The following is a 25,810-nucleotide window of genomic DNA, read 5'->3' on the forward strand; positions in this document are numbered from 1 at the left end:
GGCTGTCCATGAACACCTTGGTGCAAGTAAGTGCACAGAGGCTGAGACCCTGAGATAAAACGTTTTTTTTTAAAACATGATTAAGTAGTCGAAAGCAAGCAAAGAGCGAGAGAAAAAACGCTAGGTCTGAGAAATAGGCCTAATACTTTGTAACAATGTAGCACTACAGTTAAATACTTTGTGGCCTCGACAGTCTATGTTGTGAAATAATCAAATGTAACACGATCTCACCTCTTCCATCGTTGAAAACTCTGTTTAGAGTTGCACTAAGATACAGGTTTATATCTGCATGATGACAATTAAATGATCCATAGCTAAGGTAACTGCTACTATAATCAAACGTGTGTGATATGGTCGGAACCTGCAGCATGTGGGCGGTTGTCAGATCCCTCGGCATACCGTATTTCCAGTTTCCATTATGTCCTTTTGAGTGTCCGTGCAGAAAGATGCCAGACAAACATCCAAAATGTTATAAAGATTCAGTTGGATAAGAAGGTCCTTCTTCAGTGGCTAAAATGCGATCGATACATCCATGCTCAGAGTTGAAAGTCCCTAAAAAATAGGTTGGTGCTCAGGGCTACTTTTTGTCTCACCTCTCCAACCAAGGAAACCGTCCTTGAAATGTGCACTCTTATGATGAACCCCAGATTATATACTCCTCCGTTGACACTTCAAAAATAAGAGTAGCTGTAAAATGTAACCCCTCATTATGCAATTTACATTCCTTTGTACTAAAGGAAATGCCTAATGGCGCGTCATGGATTCACCTTTTTTGAAGATGTCCATCTCAAACTGTCCTGGTTCATCATAAAATAATATATACATCTTTGGTTCAAAGGATAATGACTTTGATGCCCTTGAATCAAAGGAATACACGTGATTGCTTGGAATTTGTCTATTGACTGATTAGATAGTATGGTCGAAACGGATGATACTAACTTTATGGTGCCTTATGATGCATCTGGGTTTATACGTTTTTTTTTTAACGTTTTGTTTATTATTTAAAAGTGGATTAACATGTCAATCATTTATGTTAAAATGGTGTCAGACTATAATGTCAGATGTGCTATCAAATTAAATAATAGGCTAGGTTAAGTACAGTGCATTTAGGTGTCACTACATACTACAGAGACTTCAGGGAAAGAAAGGCCTACTGTTTGTTTTGCGCATTGACAGGTTTTACGCGCTCTGGAATATAAATACAGGTGTAGGATCTTCATTTGATCACCCTTTTGCAGGTGTATTTGAGGTTTAAAAGGCTTCTGAAGTTTCTCATTTCCACTTTGAAATGTCATACTTGATTTTCCCATACGAAAATTGCATCAACCCCTACAAAAATGTCTAATTATAGTCAGTGGCGGTTCTAGACCATTTCAACTGGGGGGGCCAAGCTGGGGCCAGTTGTACTGTTAGAGGGGCCAGTTACATTAGACGTTATTGTTGTCATATCGTTTTCTTCACTGCATTGCAGGCATTAGCAGGCAAAAGACCATGTTCCACGTTGCCACTGTCTAATAACAAGATGGATAGCAAAAATGAGTTATGTAAAAATTATTTCATACTCTACATTTAGGGGGGCCACAAGGGGTCCAAAATTGTTGTCACAGGGGCACAACCACCCCCCCCATGCCACAACCCCCCCCCCCCCAGAACCGCTAGTGATTATAGTGCACATAATAATTCAAATTTCCTGTAGTACCGTTATTATTTTCATGCGGTAGCAAACTGGCTCAAATTAAGATCCTACACCTGTAGCCTAGAAAAGACAGTCGCATGAGTGAGTCTTATGATCTTTCGTATATGTGGGCTACCCAGACTTCCATTTTCAACGTCAAAATTATTTTGTGAGCATTCACAGTAGCCTTTTGTAGGCATAGTTATTCATAACCCAGTTATGTAAGACCTTTGTCTGAAATATGCCGCAATTATCTTTGTAACCAGCTGGTGGTGCCCTTTCCTAAAGACTAAAAATGTGTTTGTTTACTTTGATGATTAGAAGCGTAAGTAGGGCACGAGCACAATCAATTGAGCAAAGCGAAAACACTTCACAACGAGACAAGGAAATAATCAACTACCCGATACTAGCACCCGTATCCTATCCACGAACAACGTTTGTGAAATATTTAATCCCCAAATTGTCGTGTTTGAAACCTTCTTTTGATCGGTGGTGTGAGACGGCACATGTCACTGTTTATGCACTGAACGGATCAAGAGTAATGCGCCTAGCCTACTCCATTCCAGTCAATTACCGGAGCCAATCAGAGATGCTTTGTAAATCCCAACGTAAATAACCGAGTATAGGTTAACGTTTCTATTCGTTTTTTATGTACGCTATTCATATCTGTCCAACAGACTAACATACGAACCGTTTTTTTTTGTACGTAGGAGGCAGTGCATCCTGAATCATGAGGGGATACTATATAGGAATATCAATCATATTTGGGAAATTTGTTTTAAAATCATACTGTATCGTACGGAATACATTATGTATGACCATTCAGACCTTTGACCAAAGGGTTGTTTATGTTCAAAGAAAGATGTGTCTGTTAGAACTCAGTTATGACACAAGTATCCATATGATATTTAGATGGCATATGATCTGTGTAGGTTATATGTAAATCCATGTTTTAGATAAAAGAGGTGTCATCTCAGGCATGTTAGACTTGCAAATGCTGACAGTACTGACAAGACTCAAAAGGGACAAGTGTACAGATCAATCATCGTACTCTCTGTGATCCAACACCAATGTAAAGAAACTCATATGGTCATCAATGAGGGAGATAAGAAACCAGACCATAGCTGGCTCTTTGATATTAAACTATATGTAACAATGAACTCTAAATGGAAGCGTATGTATAAAAAACAACATTTTGAATGGAGTGATCTGTCTCCCAGTGGCAGTTTAATGTTTAATGAATGGGATTCTATGGTTAACGTAGTAATTTATGTGGTTACATTGTCTTGACCATTGCAGTATGTAACATTGTACATGCTGCCAAAGAAAAGCATATGACATCCTTGCATGTGAAACCGGGCATCACAATCAGACAGGAGAACACATGTCAGGCCTTTGCTACAAGGATTCATTATTACTACCGAGTACCCTAGTTTCAAGGTACAACCTCTGACCAAATATTACCCTTCAATGTCAATTTACTTCACCTGACTTCCTCTGCCTGCTGTGAATGATTTGGACAAGCATTCACTTAACAAGACTCACGTCATCACTCAGCTTGAGAGTTGACTATTCTAGAGTTTTGGGCTTTAACCCAGAAATGAACTAATTCTCATGAAGTCAACCTACGTGAAATACAGAAATAAAATGTGCATATTGTACAATATGTTACCATCAGGGCCAATCTCGTTAAACTGAATAATCAAAATACAGGGAGTCTTTTTTCCCCGATGAGATATTATGTCCTCAATCAATCAGTCATAAGCATTCCTCCCTGACAAAGCACAGCATTGACATGTTTTTTTTTAAATCATTGACTCCTCTAAGATTCAATCAGCTAGGAGGCTAACCAAGGCTTCTACTTGCCTTGCTCCCGCTAAGTGTAACGCTAAAATATTTACTCTTGTCTGAGATGAAGACCTGAGCTGACAACTGCAGCTTTTTCCAATGGGAGTAAGAAACTCTAAAATAGGGAGGGAGAGTTCATGTTAAAGATATATTTTTTCTCTGTGTTTATTACTGGGTTTAATTTGTGGAAATGATATCCTCTTGGGGTTATCGAGATAATGTGACTTGTTAAACTGGCATCTTGAAAACAATCTTAATGCCTGAAGAATAGCTTACATACTGTAAATTGTGTCTCACTCTTGTAATAGATATGTAATGGCTCGAAATGATAGTATTTTTCTCATGTTTTAGCTCTACAAATCAATGCCGATGACTTAACCATAATTTATCTTCAATTCGTCACCATACAAGGAATGTGAATATTATTTGAGTATCGCATCGAGTATGCATTGAAAGTAGCTCAATTTGCCAGCCCACTTACATAATGATTCTGCTTATCAAAGATTCAATGTGCCTACCTACTGTCTGTCTAGTGTAGTTCAGGCTATGGGCACTAGTAGGCAATACACATGCCCCAAAATTATAATACCCTCCACAGCCATTACATAACATTCCATGCATTAGAGAACACCTATAGATGTGCTAAGTCTAAAAAGGCACTAGACAAGTCAGTCACAAAGAGAAGGCTGTGAATTACATTGGAGGGACCAATCAGCATAAACATCAACAGAATAGGGGCACAATTTCATTCTAGGTTAACAGGCCAGACCAGGGATGGACATTTTGTCCATTAGATGTGGCTTTTATTAAAGGCTATGTCTCCTGGAAGGGCTCTCCATAAATGGAAGGGATCCGCTGTTTGAGTCGCCTTCCTGCTGATGCTGCTGTGAACCCTGTCAGACCTCTGCACTCGGCATGCCTCGCTAAACGACTGTCTGGTCACAACCTATATATTGTTTGCCATGTGAGGCAATGCAGTGTCCACTTCATGATACTAACTGTACATTACATATCTCAATGGAATGAATTAAGTTGGCCACAGAAGACCATTCAAACTAGGTTTCTTCCTTGTGTCTCAAATCAGGTAGAAAAAAAGAGTTAACTCACACCGTCCAGTTAGGGCTGTAATCATCTTCTGTATTGACTACTGAGATGCCATCTCATTCTCTCTGTGGAGCTCTGATGATGAACTTCCTCCCTGCACCTTGTTGAATGGAAACCTGTGGCCTCCTTACCAGTGACTCTTCTCTTTTGTTTCTCCGGAAAGACCAATGGTAAGCCCCCTTCCCTTCCCACTCCATAGCATAATTAAAACAGAGAGAGAGTATGGAGAGTAAAATCACTCTGATGTATATTTACAGTGTTTTTTGTCATAATTAGCAGACTGGGTAATCCATTCAGACGTGCTCAGTGAGTTATCTCGCATGCCTTGCCCCTCCCCCATCTCCCCTCTCCCCTTGTTAAAAAGAGATTTGACGTTAGCTTCGGTTGGAGAGTGGGAACGCGGTAAGTATATAATCTCTATCTCTCTCACTCACTCCCCCTGTTTCTGCTGAAGCACCAACGAAAACCGTCTGACTGAGCCCTCTAAGACATGAGCTGAGAGTGAAGCCATCAATGTAAAAGCCTGAATCTGTCTCTCTCTCAATTCAATTCAATTCAATTCAAGGGGCTTCATTGGCATTGGAAACATGTTAACATTGCCAAAGCAAGTGAGGTAGATAATATACAAAAGTGAAATAAACAATAAAAATGAACAGTAAACATTACACTCGCAAAAGTTTCAAAAGAATAAAGACATTACAATCTCTCTCTCTGGCATGCTGTGTTCTTGCCCCACACTGAGGCTCTGTAGCCTGTGTATGTGACTACAGTGAGGTGAATGTTTGCCTCGCTGATGCCCCTCCTTTGTTTCACTGTAATCAACAACAAAGGGTGTCCTTGGGAAGGGGGGAGGGGCTGCCTATTAGTACAGTGTGAGTTAATCTGCTGTGCCTTCTCTAATGACACAAATACAATTACAATGCACCCTGAATCTGTATAGATCCCATCTTATTTCACTGTCTCCTAAAACCACAGGATCTACTCTAAATCATGGGGTTTATGAGTCACGTCTTTATACTAGTCACTCCATTATTTCTGGAGCCCTGAGCCAAATAGATTTACCAAGATATTCTCTGTGTTCAAGACAACTGGGGTGAAAATTATAATATACTCATTTTTTTATTTAACTTTTATTTAACTCGGCAAGTCAGTTAAGTTATACTCATATGAGTATAGATGACTGCAGCTTAGAATAAAAATCTTATACAAGCCATTTCAACCTCTTTTTATACCATCCTTATGTAACTGGCCTACAATATGCCTTCATTTGAATAATTGCATATAAGGGGTAGAAGAGCTGTGCACATAGCCTGTATAATACATGTAAACGTTTGCATTTATTTAAAATGATCCAGACATCTGTCTTAGATATATATTTTTTTAATCACAGTCTTGAAATAACCTTTTGAGTTTTAAAAAAATAGATAAGAGAAACTTCAATTGAATTGTCCACTGTATTTGTTCAGTTATGAAAGAATGGATAAGGCAATATTTTTTGATAGATCCTATTTTTGGTTGGGAATTGTCAGTACGTGATGCATTCAGGTAGGCGGAAGTGTAATGCAGGTGAGTCGCGTTTGAGGGGTGTGGTTTCAAACTACCTGTGACAGGTCAAGTTACCTGCTATATTCATAACGCCGGCGTGCTCTTTCGGTAGTGCTTACATTTACACGAGAAAGTAGATCAACTTCACAAATGACATCCTATGATTGTTTTTTTTAAGCGTGCACAAACGTCCCTCCGCATTTCGAATAGGTGTTTGTCATATTCAGGCATCAAGCGAAATGGGGCTTCCAAGTGTCAAGACCTCCCAGCTGAATGAATCTTACCTGTGTGTCCAGACGAAGTAGAATCGTAAGTTGCCTGTTTGTTTCACTGTCTCAATGCTATTGGTGATTTTTGACGTCGACATAGTTTAAACGTTCGAGTAGGCCTATTAAAATGTACAATTATATCATGTTATTTCAGTCACGTTTTGTTTGGCCAGAGACGACAAAAAGTGGGTCATTAACAACATTCGAATTTCGTCAATGTTATTTCAAGTTCCAAGAGCAGGCAGGAATGGTGTTTACCTCAGGTAGTACTAACTTGTAGGCCTAAAGTGTCCTTTCCACGTAAAGGGACCGTTACTGTCTGGCTGCTGTACTATGAAACTACAGTATCCATGACTCATTTGTACAAGTGAATTCCCTGTCATGCCTTGAGGTTATTACTTTATGAGGATGTGGCATCAATAGCCTTACTGCTGGACCTACAACTCCCAGTGGAATCAAATACTCCTCAGCCATCTAAGTTTCACTGAAAACTGTGCTCTTTTCACAAGGTCTGCACATCTATCACTCCAGTGTTTAATTGCTAAATTGTAATTACTTTGCCACTATGGTCTATTTATTGCCTTACCTCCCTAATCTTACCTCATTTCCACACACTGTATGTAGATTTTTTTTCTATTCTGTTATTGACTGTTCTTTTGTTTATTCCATGTGTGACTCTGTTTGTCGCACTGATTTGCTTTATCTTGGCCAGGTCGTTGTAAATGAGAACTCTTTCTCAGCTGGCCTCCCTGGTTAAATAAAGGTGAAATAAAAAAAGGTAGAGTACTTTTACACAACAAATTGCACATCGCTTTTGCGGGCCGATGTCTAAACCTTGCAATGCCAGTGAATAAAGCAAGTTTGTATAGGCCTAATGGGAATGACAGTGTATCTTCACAGCCCTTTGACAGTCCTTTTTTTTCATCAGTGACCAGCAATTAGATAAAATGATTCTGCTCCTTTTGAGCAGTGCTTGACCTGAAGAAATTGGTGTCGGCTAATTAACTACTGAATCGGTCAGCAACATCCCTCAGACAAGTGCCATGACCTGGACCAGAAAGCTGACAACGGGCTGTCTGTGAAACCCAACTCATGAGTTTGTGAGCTGACGTCTATCAGGATATCTTAGATAGCTATTTGATTTACTATCCCTGACCTAGAGATAAAGGGTGTAAGGACATTAATCGGAAGGAGAATTTCAGGCCTTTTTTATTTCGGTATTGATATGATACCCGCTCATCATTGACGGTTACAGATCTCTTAATCATAGTCACAAAATGTCCCCTCTTCAGGGGCTCAGCTTCTCAAGAATAGCATCTGGCAGTATCTCTCCAAGCTCCCTACATGGAGCTGAGAGGGAAAATAAACAGATAAAAGATTTCTGAACTGGATTCAGGGTGGATTCATTTACCTGCTGCTCTCCTATAACCAAAAATGTATTGTATAACAGGGATTCTAAAGTATTGTGATTTATTTTTGTTTCCGTCCAGACATCCATTTTGATTAAGTCTCTCTATCTGTCCATCTATGCCCCTCTTGCAGACGTCCATCGCAGGCCTCTAAATTGTTTCCAGAAAGGTTATTTTTTTTTTGGCTTTCATTCCAGTCAATTTCCGTTGCATTCATTAGCTTGCTCTTTTAGTTATTTACACATTTTAATTATGTTCATTTCCCCTGATAATGTCTAATAAAGGAATTGTAGGACACAAGGAACATTGCGAACCACTGAGTCTAATTGAGTGCTCCAACCCTCTAAGAACTGAGTTCCATTCCCATATCCTATATACGGCATTGTGTGTGTGTGGCTGCATGATGGTCACCCTAAGGAGAGGTGCGGTCACTAACGGAGGAATGTGCTCTGCATTTGGACATGGCTGGGGTTTTTCTCTCTCTCTCTCCTCATAGCGATTGATTTGTACTGTATTTGATGTTTAACCACTTTTTTTATTACAGTGCAGTAGTGTTACAAACGAATATTTGTCTTTCAGTCACTGAGGGCTGAATACTACAGTCTCGGTACTACAGTACACAACTCACTCACTCCATCACCCTTTCTCCTATCTGTCCCTCTGTCTATCAATCTGTGTTTCTCTCCTTTCTCTTATTCTGCTTCGCCCTCCATTTTGTCTCTGCCATTTCTTTCTCGTTCTCACTCAATTAATGCAGAGACTTAGTTGGAGGGTGAAAAAGTTTCCATCGAGGGTCACCAGATCTCTCCTCTGGACCTGCTCCTTTCCTCTCCCACAACTGACTGTGTTAAGTGTTCTGATCTTGGATCAGTTTGGGGGTGACTGACGGTGAGTTTCTCTCCCTGGCTGCCTCTATCTCTGTGCAGATGGAGGGATAGATCAGGTGTCCCAGGCCTGTCTTCTGCACTCCATCCGGACAGCAGAAAGGCACATTTGTTCACTTTGAGTCTTTTGTGCTCCCGAGACAATGGCCGCAGTCTCTGGGCCATTGGGGTGAGGGGAGCGAGTTTGAGGGGGATGGGTTGGGAGCAGTTGAAGACGTGACGCTATGCTCCATTTTTCTCTGCTCCTCACCGGCTGTCCCACCGGATGTCCCCCATGGCTGCGGCCCCTCACTCCGCCCCCGCGGTATGGCACAGAAGGGAGTGGTCGGACATGCTGCAAAAGAGACGGGCACTGTAAACGTGTCGATAGGCATGCTAACTGTTGGGATGAGAATAGATCAAGGTGTTTTGTTAAGATGTCATTATTTCAGCTATGGCGACATGCATAGTTAACATACTATTTGTGAAAAATGACATGTTTCCAATGGCTCTGTACTTGCTATTTGTTTAATTTTGCCTACTGCGCCTAGTCCTTTCGACTGAACTGCATTCGCCCTCAGAGTTGTTGAAGTACTGAACTAGTTGGCATGGACTAAAAAGTGCTGAAGTCAAAGTTGAGTTTTGTTGAGCAAGACTAACTATGTGGTCACTGGTGGTGCTGTAGAGCCCATCTAATAGTATCCAGGCAGATAAATGTGATTCATGCAGTGGTGTGGTGCCTCGGTCTGTTCAGCCTTGAGCCTCTGCTCCAGGCATTGGACCTGCATACCAATAGCTGGGTTTTTTTTCACCATCAGAAGAGGAGGAGAGGAGCTGCCTTCACACACCCGGACAAAGAACGACCTGTCCCAGCTGCTTATAAACTTTGTGTCCACCGCAAATCAGACGGCTAAAGGGATGCAATTGCCAATTAATTATTGTCCCCGAACACTGTCCCACTAGGAACATGTAGCCAGCAGTACGTGACCTGGAGGTTGAGTCAATGTTAAGGCAGATGACAGTTGATACATTCTGTCAAGGACTGAATGGCAGACTGACTCTGCAGGTTAACAATCCTCTTTCCCCTGGTCATTTTCCTGCTTCTCGCTCCCAGCCTGTCCTTCAGGTGGTCCATGATGCTACCGGTGTCAGCTGACGAAGCATCCATCATGGAAATGTCAGCGGCCAATCACGCTTTAATGGCTGTGTTGACGCTGTCATTATTTTTGTCTCACGCAGCAGGGCTCGTCTGGGCAATCGTTGGCTGATGACGTCAGCAGCTCACCTTTTGTCTGAGCCGAAGAGGTATAGTTTTTCTTCTTCCGTAGCAGACAACAGTTTCACTGTTTGGGTTCATTCAGCTCTCTCACTTATTCAAATGCAGGTATTGTTATGGGAAACTACCAATATGCACCTGTTTTGCCCCTCCACCCCTACCCTGACAGTAATATGACTCATGCACATTGTGGGCGTAAGCTGACATTAGTTTACTTGTCATATCCCTATTCATGGGCAGGTAGTTACTCTAATCTGTGCAGAAATGGTGACATGACATCCAGTGTCTTAGGACTGTACTATATACACGGATGGCCTTTGCCGTACTGTAAAGAGGAAGGTTTTAACAGAGTAAATGTACTGTCATTGAGAAGTAGCCTATTGGGACTGTATCATCACCTGCAGCCAGGGAAGCCCCCTGCCCTTTGTGCTGTCTAGAGGGAGACTGAAACCTAACCATGACACTTTTTTTATGGATGGTGTATATGATACAGGCATGTATGTGCAGAAACCTGAGCTTCTGACCCGAGTCCCTGTGGAATTACATGTTACTCAACTACTGGCTGTCAGCTTCCATCATATACTGCAACCCTAACCCCCACACACACACACACACACCACTCAAAACTGGAGAATTGATTAACCTCTCACCATAGATCTGGAGCCTCGTTGCCGCCCAGCCCTCTCTCTCCCTCCCAGCCTGCAGAAATTACGAGTGCCCTTTAGAAGCTGTGACACCTGCGTGTTCCATTATACTCCAGAATGGACTGAGCTCCTCTAACAGGTGCAAAGGTAATAAAACTGCTTTCGATTTTCAACTCCCATCGCCTCGAGGCCCAATCCAGTGACTCCGTGCCCTCTTTCGATGGAGCAGTCAGCCACACACGCTTATGAATGTTGAGATGCGAGTGACTGACGCTGCTCTCTCATGAGTAAAAAGAAAAAATGTTTCATGGTGTTCATATTTAACCAATGGCTGGCAGCCATTTTGAAAGCCCTGCGTTCTCTTCTATCTGAATATGAAGAGGAGAAGATGACCATTGATAAATCTGTCTGATTGGTAGTGTTATTCCCTGTCTCACCCTGGATGATTAGTCTAAGGGCAATCTCCGGACGGTCGGGGCGGCAGCAGTCTGCTGTGCTGGATTATCAAGTGTGACATTAGTCCGGAGAGGTCCGTTGACTTGCCGATGATTAACAATAAGCCCCCGGTACCAGAGTAGCCAACCTTCCATGGCGTATTCAGCAGGTAAGGGACCAGGGGAAATCTATTTGGCATTTTGTTATACCAGGGTCACAGTGGTGCCCTCGTAACTCTTCCGGACACAAGTGTGAAGAAGTGGTTTATCGGCCTCCAAGGCTGGGAATTCTTAAAGAGCCTACAGGCTACTTCCACGATCTGGATTTCTATTTAACTGCATAAAAATAAAAAAAAAACTGCCATGGAAAAGAACACTCCTGTGTTAACTTGTGAAGTATTAAGTCTCCAGGGCATCTCAATCAAGTTGTTTAAGGGACATTTTGATTGACACCACTAGTAATGTGAGCAGATTGGGTTGGCATAACGCAGTGGTAACCATGTAAGATAAGCAATATTTACTTTTGGGTCATAAAATCATCCCCTTCCATTTTTATTGATGTAGTCCATAACTGTATCACACATGATAGTAGTTCAGACTCCACCGACAGTCTAGTCTCACATCTGCCCTACATAAAGTTTTTCCTGGCAGTCTCTGTGACCTATGGACTTCCGTTTAGTAATTAGTTGTGGGCATGTCATTGTCTGAGAGGTTGGCTCAAATGGAGAGTTTCTCACGGCTTTGTGCCACACAAATGAACCAACTGAGAACCACGTAAGAAGTTTGCCAAGAGTTCAAACTTGATAGTGAAATCTCTGCACTGTCTAAAGAGGATATGAAAGGAATACTAAGTATAGACAGTTGGGTCGATGGACTCTCACAAGTGGGATTGCAAGTGATGTGTGTTGGAAACATCCTCCACACTGTTCTAATTCCCCTGGAAGGAGCTGTCATTCCTTTCACATAGCGACATGCCTTCCGCCCTGAAGCATGGAAATTAGTTATGAATGAAATGAGAAGACTGCATCAAAAAGTATCCTCAGCAGCTAATGAATGCAAAAAATCTATTTTTAAATCAGTGGTTTTTGCAGGGACCCCATTTTTATTTTTTTTATTTTTTTCGCAGGGACCCCAATAACTATTTGCGACTCCACCCAAAATTCAATAACAAATTTACAATTTTACATCAACAAATAACCATCAATTCATTACATCAAAATGAAAAGAAACCAATAAATACAATTATCTTTCTCAAACATTTGTTGTCCCATACAATCATTTGTACTCGTAAGTTTTTTTTTTTTTTTGTATTTTTTTTTTTTGGCAACCCCACTGAAGTAAGTTCCCCCATGCTACTAGGGGTCACGACCCTGACTTTGCTCTAAATGGTATTTAGATAAACATTGGCAAAAAGACTAATCTTTTCTGTTTATAATTCACGATCAAATGTCTGACAGCCTCAGAAACCTGTGCCCACTCTGAAACGTTATCTGACAGGCTGCTGCCCAGTGTGCCGTCAATCATTGAATAAAAGCGAGAGAAAGAAGGAAACAAACTATTATACTTTACTGTACTGTAGAGATGACAAACAACCAGGATTAAACAGCCCTTGCCTACAACCAGGATTAAACAGACCGGCCTAAATGAATCAAATCAAATGTTATTGGTCACATGCAGATGTTATTGCGAGTGAAGCGAAATGCTTGTGCTTCTAGTTCCGACAGTGCAGCGATATCTAACAGTTCCACAGCAGCTACCTAATACACACACATCTAAGTAAAGGATCGGCAAGATGATATAAAATGCAGTATATACATATGAGATGAGTAATGCAAGATATGTAAACATTATTAAAGTGAATTACTCAACTTCTGGATGGTAGCGGGGTGAACAGGCAGGGGCTCGGGTGATTGTCTTTGATTTTTTTTTGGGCCTTCCTGTGACATAGAGTGCTGTAGGTGTCCTGGAAGGCAGGTAGTTTTCCCCCGGTGATGTGTTGTGTAGACCGCACCAACCACTGGAGAGCCTTGCGGTTGTGGGCGGTGCAGTTCCCGTACCAGGCGGTGACGCAGCCCGACAGGATGCTCTCAATTGTGCATCTGTAAAAGTTTGAGGGTTTTAGGTGACAAGCCACATTCCTTCAGCCTCCTGAGGTTGAAGAGGCGCTGTTGTGCCTTCTTCACCACATTGTCTGTGTGGGTGGACCATTTCAGTTTGTCCGTGATGTGTACGCCGAGGAACTTAACTTTCCACCTTCTCAACTGCTGTCCCATCGATGTGGATCAGGGGGTGCTCCCTCTGCTGTTTCATGAAGTCCACGATCATCTCCTTTGTCATTGAGTGAGAGGTTGGTTTGCTGACACTATACTCCGAGTGCCCTCACCACCTCCCCTGTAGGCTGTCTCGTTGTTGGTAATCCGGCCTACTACTGTTGATGATTGAGTTGGAGGCGTGCATGGCCACGCAGTCATGGGTGAACAAGGAGTACAGGAACGGGCGGAGCACGCACCCTTGTGGGGCCGCAGTGTTAAGTGGATGTGTTGTTTCCTACATTCACCACCTGGGGGTGGCCTGTCAGGAAGTCCAGGACCCAATTGCACAGAGCGGGGTTGAGACCCAGGGCCTCTAGCTTAATGATGAGCTTGGAGGGTACTATGGTGTTGAATTCTGAGCTATAGTCAATGAACAGCATTCTTACATAGGTATTCCTCTTGTCCAGATGGGGTAGGGGAGTGTGCAGTGCGATGGCGATTGCATCGTCTGTGGATCTATTGGGGCGGTAAGCAAATTGAAGCGGGGGTCAGGTAAGATCCTTAACTAGACTCTCAACACTTCATGATGACAGGAGTGAGTGCTACGGGGCGATAGTCCTTTAGTTCAGTTGCCTTTTGACTTTTTGGGTTGCGGAACAGTGGTGGCCATCTTGAAGTATGTCCGTCAACACGCCAGCAGGTCTGCGCCGGCAGCCTTGCGAGGGTTAACACGCTTAAATGTCTTACTCACGTCGGCCACAGAGGAGAGACCACAGTCCTTGGTAGCGGGCCGCGTCGGTGGCACTGTATTATCCTCAAAGCGGGCAAAGAAGGTGTTTAGTTTGTCTGGAAGCAAGATGTCGGTGTCCATGACGTAGCTGTTTTTTTTATTTTTTGTAGTCTGTGATTGTTTGTAGACCCTGCCACATGCGTCTCGTGTCTGAGCCGTTGAATTGTGACTACACTTTTTCTGCTGACATTTCACTTGTTTGATTGCCTTGCAGAGGGAATAACTACACTGTTTGTATTCTGCCATATTCCGTCACCTTTCCATGGTTAAATGCGGTGGTTTGCGCTTTCAGTTTTGCGTGAATGCCGACTTCTATCCACAGTTTCTGGTTAGGGTAGGTTTTAATAGTCACGGTGGGTACAACGTCTCCTATGCACTGACCAGACAAGTGCATGTTTCAGACTGGTTTAATTACACACCCTCAGCTTTTGTTGTATGATTTTCTAAAGGCAGGCAGAAATGCTTAATGTCAACATCGATGGGACCAAAAAACTACTCTTTACTGTTTTCATTTCCTATCCAACAGTCTAATGTGAAAACGTCCTCTGTTTTCAGCTCCTAACCCCTTTTTAGAATGGTCTGAAGTGTGGAACTGCTGAGTCATAATTCATAAGAGGGATTGCTACTACTAAACGATTAGATGGCCCAGAAAATTACCTCTTGGCCATTCGGGTAGTTGCCTCACTTTGGGAGAGGCATTCAGCTACGCGCCATCTGCGCTGTCTCTCTCAATTCTTGGGCAGTCATTCAGAACTCTGTTTGTAATTACTTATATGAATAACCCTGATGGGTTAACTCGGGTGCTCACCCAACACTGAGTGTACTCCAAGACATCCCACCCTTGATTTATAGTTTCATTCAAAGATTGCACCTTTTTACGGAGTGCATTGAAAGCATGTAGGTTCCATCTGATAACATACTATAGACATTGTTACACGTTACTGTGAGAAATGCTTTCAAATGAATTGCATAGAGTGTATGTTGTAATTGTCACCTCATTTCGGAGTGTTGTAATGCAGCGACACTTTCGCACCCCAAACAGGTGGAGCTGCCCAGGTGACAGGTGGAGCCCAAGATGCCTGTGGAGGTGCCACTCCTAGCCAGTAGTCATGGACACCATTGTCCCTGCAGCACAGGAAGTGACATAATGTCGGAAGAGGATGAACGTCGAGTCACTACCCAGTCTGTGAACAGCCCCTTGGGATTGGACCTGATCCTAGAGCACACTGAGCCCCTACTTTCTGAGTCCCACTTCCTGCCTCTACTACATATCAGTGAGGAGCCCCAAGACTGTCTGCCACTGGGAAGCTGCTTGATCCAAGATGGAAGCCTGTCTCTGGATGGATGTGTCCAGTGAGTGTGAAAAATCCCCTTTCTCAACTCCTCAACACATTTGTTTTCTCTTCTGACCCCTATGGGGTTTTCTCAAGTGTATTTGCTGATTTGAAGGATTAAGACCTAATTAACGTGGACAGTTGATTATATTGATCAACAGGGCGATTCTGCAGTCTCTCCTAGAAGTGAACCATACTACCCTAATCAATGTGCTTTTCTGTTTACCAGTCTGGCCTTTGTTTTATCTCGCAAAGGTTGGAAAGAAAATGGGTGCTATGGCATGAGTTCATGAAGGAGTACTCCTCTCTCGGCGACTGGCTCCGATTGGCTGAGAAATCTGCCGACTCCCCGAGATCTGCCCATGTGCTCTTTGTCACTGCCAAGGAGGAGCTCAAGAAATTTGAGGTAAAAGAGAACAGATCAGGCCATCTAAAGCCCCATGTTGGTGGTGTTATCACAGCACTGTTTTGTTCACCTGTATAATAGAACAACAGACAAAGACAAGTCTATCTAAACCCCCAGTTGTTGTGTTCTCCCCTCCCAGAGCCTGAGGACCCAGGCTGGGGCTCGGCTGGTGCAGCTGGACAGTCTGACCCTTAGGAACAGGTCCCTGACCAGGCTCTTTGATGGGGCAATGCGGTCACGCCTGCTGGGCATGGCCAAGGACTGTGGTCAGCGCTGGGACCGCCTACATGGAACCATTGAGAGTGTCTGCCGCAGACTCAAGGTAAGAGGTGCAAGATACCCCCTTTCTCCATCACACAGATGTCCCCTATATACACTGCCTTAGACATTTATTTTTTGCGCTACATCCAATTTCCCCCCCACTCTCGCTTCACATGCTCTCTTTCCTACCCTGTCTCCTCCTGCCCCTCCCCTAGCACTGTGTCTCCCAACGGGAGGAGTTTGAGGGCCAGAGGGAGGAAATGGCTGTGTGGCTTGCTGACATGGACCTTAGGCTGACCGAGGTGGAACACTTCTCTGGAAGGGACACCTGTGACAAGATGCGGGAGCTGCAGGTAAAGGACATGGCCTAGGGCTGTACTGGACAGGACTGACCAGCCAAGTAATCTGACCACGCAATCAGCGGTCCTCACTTGTGCCTAACGTAATTTTGCGTCTGCTTTACCTGGTAATTGATCTGTATTTCCCATTAACTGTCCCTGACTTGCTGCTACCTGATGCCAGTACCAGGCCTTTCCCCTGGTAAATGTCTCCTCTCTGATTTGACTGGGCTGTGTGTGTGTGTGTATGGCCTCAGAGCTTCCAGGAGGCAGTGGGGGAGAATGCGGGCCATCTGAACTGTCTCCTGGTACGGGGTGAGGCGCTAATCCAGAGGAGCGAGCCAGAGGACGCCCAAGACATCGAGGCGGGGCTGCAGGAGCTGCTGCTCTACTGTGCCCAAGTATTTGAGGGAGTGGGCCGTCTGCACACACGCCTGCTCAGCATGAGACTGGTATGCTCTGCTTAACCTGTATCTGTAACTGCCACTCTAAGACCCTGCTCTTCTAAGCTTCTGTCCGCTGTTCTGAAAGGCCTATATGGGTTAAAGGAAGCTAGTGAAGAAAAGCGAGGTGATTTTGGGTTGTGAAGTATGTCATTTTCTCTCTTGGCTCTGATCAGCTGTTCCAGGCCAAACACTGAGAACAACTCTACCATTAGTGTGTTTTTATAGCGTCCTTATAGTTATTACCTTCCACTTATACCTCCTCCTTTGCTCCCTCCGCCCTATATCAGGTGTATGAGGATGACTGGGTACTGACTCAAGCCTCTGACTCTGGCTGTCCCTCTGAGATCCTGTTGGAGCAGGATGGTGTGTTTGAGAAGAGCAGCGCCCCAGACCAGCGGAACCCCCCCAACCTGGACCACATGGTGCTGGAGTGGGACCCCTCCGTCGACATCGGGGGCCCCGTCTCCCAATACGACGCTGACTTGTCATATTTCAGCGCCCACACAGGTAGGCAATGAAATAATTGACTATGGATTAAAATGAAAAGTTTATGACGCTTATAGAATAATCCACGTGTTCTATCCTCAACATTGGGATACCATGAGAACATTTTAAATGATTAACGCTGTCGTTGTTTTCGATGTGCGTCGGTGAGGCTTGGCACCAGATTTGAAGTGTGCTTGTGTCATTCAAACAGATCGAGAGAAGCCATTGGCCAGAGATGGTGTGAAGAGGCGGAGTTACCTCAGCTCCATAGGCTCTAAGTCTGATCTAAATAACAGCGCAGCAGAGGACATGGTGAGTAGCTCCTCCTCCTGATCTGTATTCTGGCGCTTCGCTCGGCCACTGTTCCCTTAGGCTCAGAGCCACACGCAGGTCAACATGTTTTTGCAATATTATCAGGAATGTAAACTTGTGTTCAACCGGCAAAGGAATTTGGTGTATGCTGAAGTATGTGCATCCGCTTGTCAGGGTGAAACAAATGATCTATTGAAATTATGATGAGGCACAATGTTGTTCTTCAATTTCATTAACAAGGAGTTATTGTGTGTGAGAGAGGTGGAGAGAGTGTGTGTGAGAAAAAGCAATCTTAGTGCTCTGTTTCTAGTTAACCCTAAAGCCAATACTTCCGTTATCATCGGTGTCAGTAGGGAGAAGTTTTGTTTTGCTGGTGTGACTAATATAATACTGATTGTGTTGAACTCAAACCAAAACCCATTGGAATTAATAGTGGAAGATACATTAGTGTAGGACTGATTTTTTTTTTTCTTCTTTTTTTAGCATCTGATTAAGCCAGCAATATAAAGACATCAAAGCCTCTGAGGATTTTGCATATTAAAGCAGAAAACCTCAATGAAATGTGTTAGTTCATTCCAGGTAAAATGACACAATCTATCCTCACTTGTGGCTGGTGTTTCCAGAGTCTGGAGAGGAGGTTTGTGTATGCAGGTCCAGAGGTGTTGTCACCTCCCACAACCCAGAGTGTCACAGATGACATACCTCTACTCTCTGGCCGCTGGACGACCTCCACGCCCAACGGACCCTCCCAGGAGCCTGTGACCTTTGACCCTGCTCGCATCAGCGCTTGGCTGGGACAGACGCACGGACACACCGTCCCCTCTATGATCCCCTCGGTCCAACAGCGCAGAGCCTGCTCCAAAGCTGTCCAGACCGACAGTACTGGGAAGGTATGCCTTAAACCCAGTAAAACTACTCTGCCTTTTTAAGACTGATCTAGTGTCCCCTTTGACCCATATCTCCTCCAAATTTGAATTTATTGTCGTCTCAGTTAATTGGTGGAAATAATGGCTTAGACAGAAACCCTCTGATCCTTTGAGGACATTCGACTTTGCCCACACCCCAAAAAATGATAGCCGCTGCAGTCTGAAACGAGTAAAGTTGGAGGAATGAGTTGCTAGCAACAGTAGCCTTCATTGAGCAGCGTACTGCATCACATGAGGATCTTCACGTGTGTGTGTGTGTGTAGCTTTCTGGAACGGCTGAGAGATGTGCCCTGGAGCCTCCACAAGACTCCTGACCTTCCACACTGATTAGATTTTGCTTATTTTCCTCTTTAGTAGCATTGGTCCAGAGAGGGTCACGTATAGTGAGACATACACACAAAGGTGTTTGGTTCTATGCAGACCTGCTTTGTGGAAAAGGCTCACTTTTTTTTTTTCCTTTTTTACTGTGAATAGCTCTAGGAATCGACTTTGCTTTTCAATATTTGCAAAAATGCATGGAGAATTCAGTGGCATCATTAAAAAAAGTGAATATCCATAGAATCATGTAAATCGACAACACTCAGTGTTTTGTCATTACATGCAGCTTTAAATTCATTGCCCACTATTTTGGGTGTGTCACATCGCCTACAAAGAGTGTATCTTATACCTCGTCTCGCTCGTAAACCAAACAATAAAATTGAGATTTATGAATGTATCGGTGTAGCAGAGGCCAATTTTTAAGTGTCACCAGAACAGAAACGGCCCAGGAACATTTCCCTTCTGTTTTTTTGGGAGGGTGCTTTTTTTTCTTTGTAATTAAGCTGTCTGAAGCCCAGCCTGACTAAAGCATTCTGTTCGCCAGAGGGGGACACGTCCATAAGAAAGTGAATCGCTGTGCTGATGGAAAGCCTGATTTTCACTGCAAAGCCTCAAACCTTGCAGAGGAACCATTTCCAATTCAAAGGGGCTCTTGTAATTTCTTTGCGCTCGTGGCTTAATTGGCAGCTTTACAGGGACGGCGGAACGCTCTAGCGTTAACTGGGTTTTTTATGTCGGAATTGCAGACGAGCGAATAAAGACAAGACACACCATAGGCCAAGAGCGGTCGTCAGAACCCAGTGAGTGGATAGAGGGGCAGACGAGGGGCTGATGGTTTGGTCCCATGAGAAGGGGGGGGGGTGCGCGGAAACCTCATTGGACCACATCTCTACGTCTTTCTTAATTTACAATTGGCCTTTGTTGCATAGAAACACTGCATGTAGAATGAGTCTAGCCTGTGCTGTAACCTAAACTGCTCTGTGTATGTATGTCAGTGTGCTGGTTGCTCTGAGGGAAGCCACAGTCTCAGGGACATCGCTGTTCAGAGACACCCCCAGGAGCTGTGCTTGGCCCCCTGCACCTCACAGTCATGTGACCTCCAGTCTAATATGATGACTTGTAGACTTCAATCAAACCCACAGGTAACAGTATCACATTATTTATCATTGCCATAACTGTTAATGGCAGCTTGTAAGATCAAGTCTATTCATCTGTTGTCTTCAAAACATACAACAATGTACTGAAGATGGCAGGTTGTATGCATGCAGATCACACAAAAAGTAAAAACCTTTGCCAGCTGCCTTGTAAAAAGTTGTATAGGCCTACAGAGCAGAGGCCAAAATGAATGCATCCCCTGTCGGGTTGTGTGTACACACAATCCCTCTCTCTGTTGATTCCTCTGTTTCTCTGCCAGTCTCCAGAGGAAGAGCTGCACTGCAATGCCTCATGGGAGGTGGTCCATAGTGAGCAACTGTGAGTAAAGTCTTATTCGCGTGGAAACTTTGGCTGCCTTTAAACAGGAAGACCAATTCTGATCTTTTGCCCAATTATTTGTATTTTGACCAATCGGATCTTTTGCCAATAATTGTGCAAAAGATCAGAATTGTTCTGCCTGTGTAAACGCAGCCTATATGTTTTAATATTCAATGCTTTGGTTCAACTTATTACTGTACTATCATAGTTTTTACTTATTATACGTAGATGCACTCAAATAGGCTTAACTTTCATAACTACAACACTGCAAGTACCCGTCGTGACATTTTGATATTCCACTCAATACCAATTAGAAGGTGATAGCAAATCTCACTCCTCCATGTGATTTATTGACATTAAAAACGGCACACACTCCCAGTCCCCAAGGTCAATAACAACCCCTGACTTCAACGATGCTGAGACTTTGTAATTCTATCACGCTCCTTCTATCCATTTCCCCGCTCCTCCTCTAGGCCAAATGAGTGCCCTGACAGACAAACCCAGTGCAGCTCGTGGCCCCTGGGGGCCGTGTGGGCACTAAAGACTCTGAGGAGCCCAGTGTTCCTAGTCGTCCTGCTGGCTGTGTTCCTAGCCCTGCTGGTCTGGCCCACAACGCTCCTCATGGACCCAGAGTGCCACCGCGCCAACTCCCTGGCCCGCACCTTCCAACTGGCCCTGAGCTACGTCAACGGGCCCCCGCCAACCTGAGGGACAAAAGTGTCCCAGAAGGTGGTCACGTCAAACCTATGGTGAGCCCGGAACACACCTTATTCAGGGGGGACAGTCCCAGAATGCCTTTCCACTTCAAAACCATGAGTAAGGCATTAACAAGGAGGCCATATGAGAGAAGAGAAATTAAGAACTATTAGGCTCAATAAAAATGTGGCCTTGGTATTTATTATCTGAATCCCTCCACCAGCCTGCTGGCAGAAGTAAATCATGACTTAATAGGCCTCATTTTATAACGATCTCTAATGGCATTCATAATGTCTTACTATGCCAGGGTAGCACTTTTGTTGATTGGTTTGTCATGATGGATTTGTAACTTATTTATGTGGTGATTGTAATCTATATGGAAGACTTAATGACGGCAAATACTTTGAGCAATTCTCTTTTGGGCATTGGAAATGATCTGTAAATCAATATTTATTGTCACAGCTAGAGAGAGCTTTCGATTTATTCTGCACCCTATATTGCAAGAGCTTGGGACTATTGGTTCTATCTGCATTTTTGTCCAAATTGAGTTATTGACCAAGCCTTGTTCTGTTCAATGTTCTCTACCTATATAGTACTCTAAACACCTCAATCTTGTTCAAATTCAAAAGAATACAAGACAAACATTGCTGACACCTTTCAAACCATTGAGGGTTCGGAACTTTGAAGCCAATTATCTCAGAATCATCTTTTTGCAGATAATCGTTAGTCCCAAGCTCTCGATTTCACATGGGGTTTCTGCTAATGAATGATACTGAATGCCCGAGTTTGGATTTACTAGGGCGACTTGCAGAGATAACCCATTTGTAGGTCAATGGGATAGGTGACCTGGCTAATGCACTTAGGATAAATTAGCACTCCTTTTTGTGCTGCTGCAGTGCATGTGTGTGTGTGTGTGTGTGTGTGACCTTGTTTGCATGTGTGTGGGTCGTTACTATATACTCAATGAATGTATTTTACATCTGCTGCGATGCCACGGGGTCCAGCTGGAAAACAATCAGGCAAAAGCCGACGCATCTGAGGCCAATGAAGACAGTGTAAGCCTCTAAACATACTGTATGTATTATGTAATAGTTTATGGTCAATGCTTATATTTTGACATAGTGGATGCAATCCTGGATCTCATCCATATGTCACAAATGCAATGTCAGTCTTAAGAAGTGAATGGATAAAAACTCCATAATATTATGTGAGGTACATGCGCCTCATCTGAAAATGTTGGAATATGTCTGCCTTATGCTTGTGTTTGTTTGTGGGGGAGTGTTTGCACGGAGTTTTGATTGTTGTCTGTCCAGTGTGTATCAGCGTGGAAATGTAGCGAAGTGTAACAAATCAGATTCCTCAGCTTCTTGCATTTCATGGATGATTTTTAAACTTCCCCTTTATACAGTAAAGGATTCCTGTTTTGTTTTTTTATATGTGGAGTTCAAGATCTGTACATGCGTCATGAAATTAAAGAACAGTGTGAGAACAAACAGAGGGGTATAGATCTCTATTTCTTCTACTATGGGATGTGTGTGTGTGTGTGTGGAATGGTATGTCTGATTCTGATTTCGCCATAGTGCGACGGCCTGCAAGTATCTGGGCTAGTGGGTGAACTGAAAGGGGGGTTTTGTACTGGTGCATGCAAAAAATGCACCCAAGAATGTTATAAATTCAATTAGTACGCAAATAAGTGAATGTCGGAAGAATTTGCAGATGACCTTTCCATGGCTAGCCAGTGAAAGTGAATTCTGATGCATAGGGTCAGGGAATCAGGATTGTGTGGCTGAGGAGACATAGTCAAGACTAACAGGGCCACTCAGTTCACCCATGCTAATGAGGCAAATTGCGACGTTTTCAATCTATGCTTTTTGGTTGTTTTCCCAATGACCCGTAGAGGGGGAGTCGATATAGAGAGCAAAATGCTGGTTTGTGTGTGTTTGGCACAACTGTTAACAATATAATTTAGGACCTGTGTAAAGACGGAAGAGCACGGCACGCTAGATTGGACTCTGGACCGAGATATACTGCCGGGTATCTGGTGCCACCGGCCAAATGACTGTAAAAACGGAACAAATAAATGCTACTTTTTTCCCTTGAAGGACAAGCGTTGCCCAGTGGAGAAACGGGTGTCTGCTCAGGCGGCTGAGTAAATGACACTTGTCCCCCAAGACATTCTGAGTAAACAGACCTTTCCAGCTGACTTCTGATGTACTTATCAGAGGCACTGACACTGTGATATACCGCTTGCACAGCAAGTGTGCATACTGTAAAAGCCAGTGTGAAGAATGTCTGCTTTATTCCCCTGGATTTATCCCTGAATCCTTCTCTAACTGTACACTACTGGCCAATGTTTTTAGGTCAATCTAGTAAAAGCTGAGATGAAAGGAACTTATTTTTTTTTCTGTGTGGATATGGTTCTCTGTTTTGTTATATTCCTGCTAAAGCACCAGCAGTATATTTCACAGCCCCGGAGCCTATAAAAAAAAATATATTTATTAGTATGAGCCAGCCTGACTCACGTTAGTTACATCGCCAACTGAGTTTTGAGACGGCTCCTGAGAAGGACTGCTATGATCAGGCGAACTATTGAAGTTTGTACTCCAGAAGGAGCAACTGACCTTGCAGAAAGAAAGTGCATAGATAGACAGTACTACAAGTCTCTGTGCTCAATAGGGGCCTTGCCTGAAGTGTTCCCACTATAAATCACAAGTTATACAGTATCTTACCTCAACTTAAGAGAAGCATGAAAATGTATGTTATTGTGAAGCTGATCTCTTACTGCTCTCTTGAATGAGCTGGCCCAAATTCCAACAGAGCTCTAACAAGGAGGCATTGTTAGCGCTGTAAATAAGAAAAACAAGTTAATTTAATCACAACACAAACCAAACTGCAAAAGCCCTTGGGCTTCCTGAGTTGTAATCCTTTACTTTACTCCATCCTTTGCCTTGAATTTTATGTCTGATTTTAATTGTCAGCTATAAAAGTATCATAACTTTCTCATATCACATATTTGCGTATTTGTCAGAGTACGTCTAAATGTAAAAAGATATATGGAGGGGAGTGAGTGTTGTCCTGCCGACGCAGGTGTCATGCTGGCTCACTTGGCTAGTTGTCAGGATACTTAGTGAGAGTAACTCCTTCATCCTGCTTTCTGCACTACACCCAGTGGTGGGAAAAATGTACTCAATTGTCATACTTGAGTAAAAGTAAAGATGCCTTAATAGAAAATGACTCAAAAGTGAAAGTCATCCAGTAAAATACTACTTGAGTAAGTCTAAAAGTATGTGGTTTTAAATATACTTAAGTATCAAAAGTAAAAGTACAAATTTAAAATTCCTTTTTATATTAAGCAAACCAGATGGCACAATTTTCTTTTTTTTTTATTTATGGATAGCCAGGTTCACACTCCAACACTCAGACAATTTTACAAACAAAGCATTTGTGTTTAGTGAGTCCATCAGATCGGAGGCAGTAGGATGACCTGGGATGTTCTCTTGGTAAGTGTGCGAATTTGAACATTTTCTGTCCTGCAAAGCATTCAAAATGTAACGAGTACTTTTGGGTGTCAGGGAAAATGTATGGAGTAAAAAGTACATTTTCTTTAGGAATGTAGTGAAGTAAAAGTTGTCAAAAATATAAATAGGAAAGTATAGATACCCCAAAAAACTACTTTAGTAGTACTTTACACTACTGGTTACAACTAAGCTAATGAAAATGTCAAGTGTTCGAGGAATATACACATGTTCACCTCCTGAGATTTAGGGCACAGGGTTTACATGTTCCCCACCTGTGGAAAGAGGTTTTTCATATCCACTAGGGTTGGCAGAGGGATTGACTAACAGAATGGTGTTTCACAGTTGTGTAGCTCTGGTGTTCCATAGATATTCTGAGACAGGTCCCCTACCCTATGTCACAATGGCTAAATCCATGGTCGGTCCCCATCGTGTCTCTGCCCTCAGCCTAGCACTGTGAGATGATAATGAGATAGCATGCAGCTAATCGACAGAATGGATCACCATTGGCCAGGGCCCCACATCACACCCCTCCCGTCCAACCCCCAGCGGGAGGCTGGCACAACAACAGCCATGATTGACAGGTTGTGCACACATAAAGAGATTATAGAGAAATCCCTGGGAAGGCATCACTTCAGGACAGGATTGTTGTAGTATTGGGTGGCTATGACAGCTGCAACGCCAAAGTCTCCCATGCATGAGCAGTGGCGTCGACGTGGCCTCCGCTGTGAGCGACACATTAACCAGTCGGCACATCTAGAAAGGTCAGCTTTCTGTTCTGTGTGTGTGTGGACCGTTCCCTGGACATCCAGATGAAGTATCTAAATGCATTGTGAACACAGATGAGGGGAGATGTGCCCATAAGACACCTACAGGTGGTGGTGGATGGACGTGTGAAGACAGTCATGGCATCCATTTTGGTGCGGATGAACTCTGAAGTGGCAGTTGGTTTAGGTATGGGATGATAGTCTATGGTTTAACCAATCATTGGTTTGTTTGGTTATGGGAAGGTTGATTGGGATGGTCTGACAACGCACAGGAAGCAAACCACCTCCCTCATTTGGATAGCTAACCAGAGGCGTGTTCCATATTTGCCTCAGCAGTGAATCACAGTACATCAGCGGGTCCATCAGAGTCAACACTGTCAAACAGTCATGTACTCCATTGGTTCCTCCCTGCTCTCGATGAGC

General features: G+C 43.5%; 1 protein-coding gene across 3 annotated transcripts; it reads left to right on the forward strand.

Moving 5' to 3' along the window:
* The first annotated feature begins 6,213 nt into the window (after positions 1-6,213).
* On the forward strand, positions 6,214-22,600 carry LOC106580757 (uncharacterized). Of its 3 annotated transcripts, none has more exons than XM_014162137.2 (12): positions 6,214-6,481; positions 15,152-15,462; positions 15,699-15,849; positions 15,989-16,171; positions 16,326-16,463; positions 16,706-16,900; positions 17,182-17,401; positions 17,592-17,692; positions 18,316-18,582; positions 19,932-20,078; positions 20,351-20,409; positions 20,883-22,600. In XM_014162137.2, the coding sequence occupies exons 2-12, from the start codon at positions 15,185-15,187 to the stop codon at positions 21,115-21,117; spliced, it is 1,974 nt and encodes a 657-aa protein (XP_014017612.1). In that variant the 5' UTR covers positions 6,214-6,481; positions 15,152-15,184; the 3' UTR covers positions 21,118-22,600. The 3 variants fall into 3 exon arrangements, with proteins under 3 accessions (XP_014017612.1, XP_014017614.1, XP_014017613.1); XM_014162139.2 differs by having other exon boundaries at positions 6,237-6,481; positions 15,129-15,462; XM_014162138.2 differs by having other exon boundaries at positions 6,245-6,481; positions 15,116-15,462.
* Positions 22,601-25,810: the final 3,210 nt, after the last annotated feature.

The sequence above is a fragment of the Salmo salar genome, chromosome ssa20 (assembly GCF_905237065.1).
Source record: "Salmo salar chromosome ssa20, Ssal_v3.1, whole genome shotgun sequence".
Lineage (NCBI taxonomy): Eukaryota > Metazoa > Chordata > Actinopteri > Salmoniformes > Salmonidae > Salmo > Salmo salar.

Bases quoted from the DNA above. Each gene is read 5' to 3' on its own strand.
- LOC106580757 (XM_014162137.2), top strand. From the start codon at position 15,185: ATGCCTGTGGAGGTGCCACTCCTAGCCAGTAGTCATGGACACCATTGT. The intron at 16,901-17,181 runs GTATGCTCTGCT...GCCCTATATCAG, and splicing joins GCCTGCTCAGCATGAGACTG to GTGTATGAGGATGACTGGGT. The intron at 18,583-19,931 runs GTATGCCTTAAA...TATGTATGTCAG, and splicing joins AGACCGACAGTACTGGGAAG to TGTGCTGGTTGCTCTGAGGG.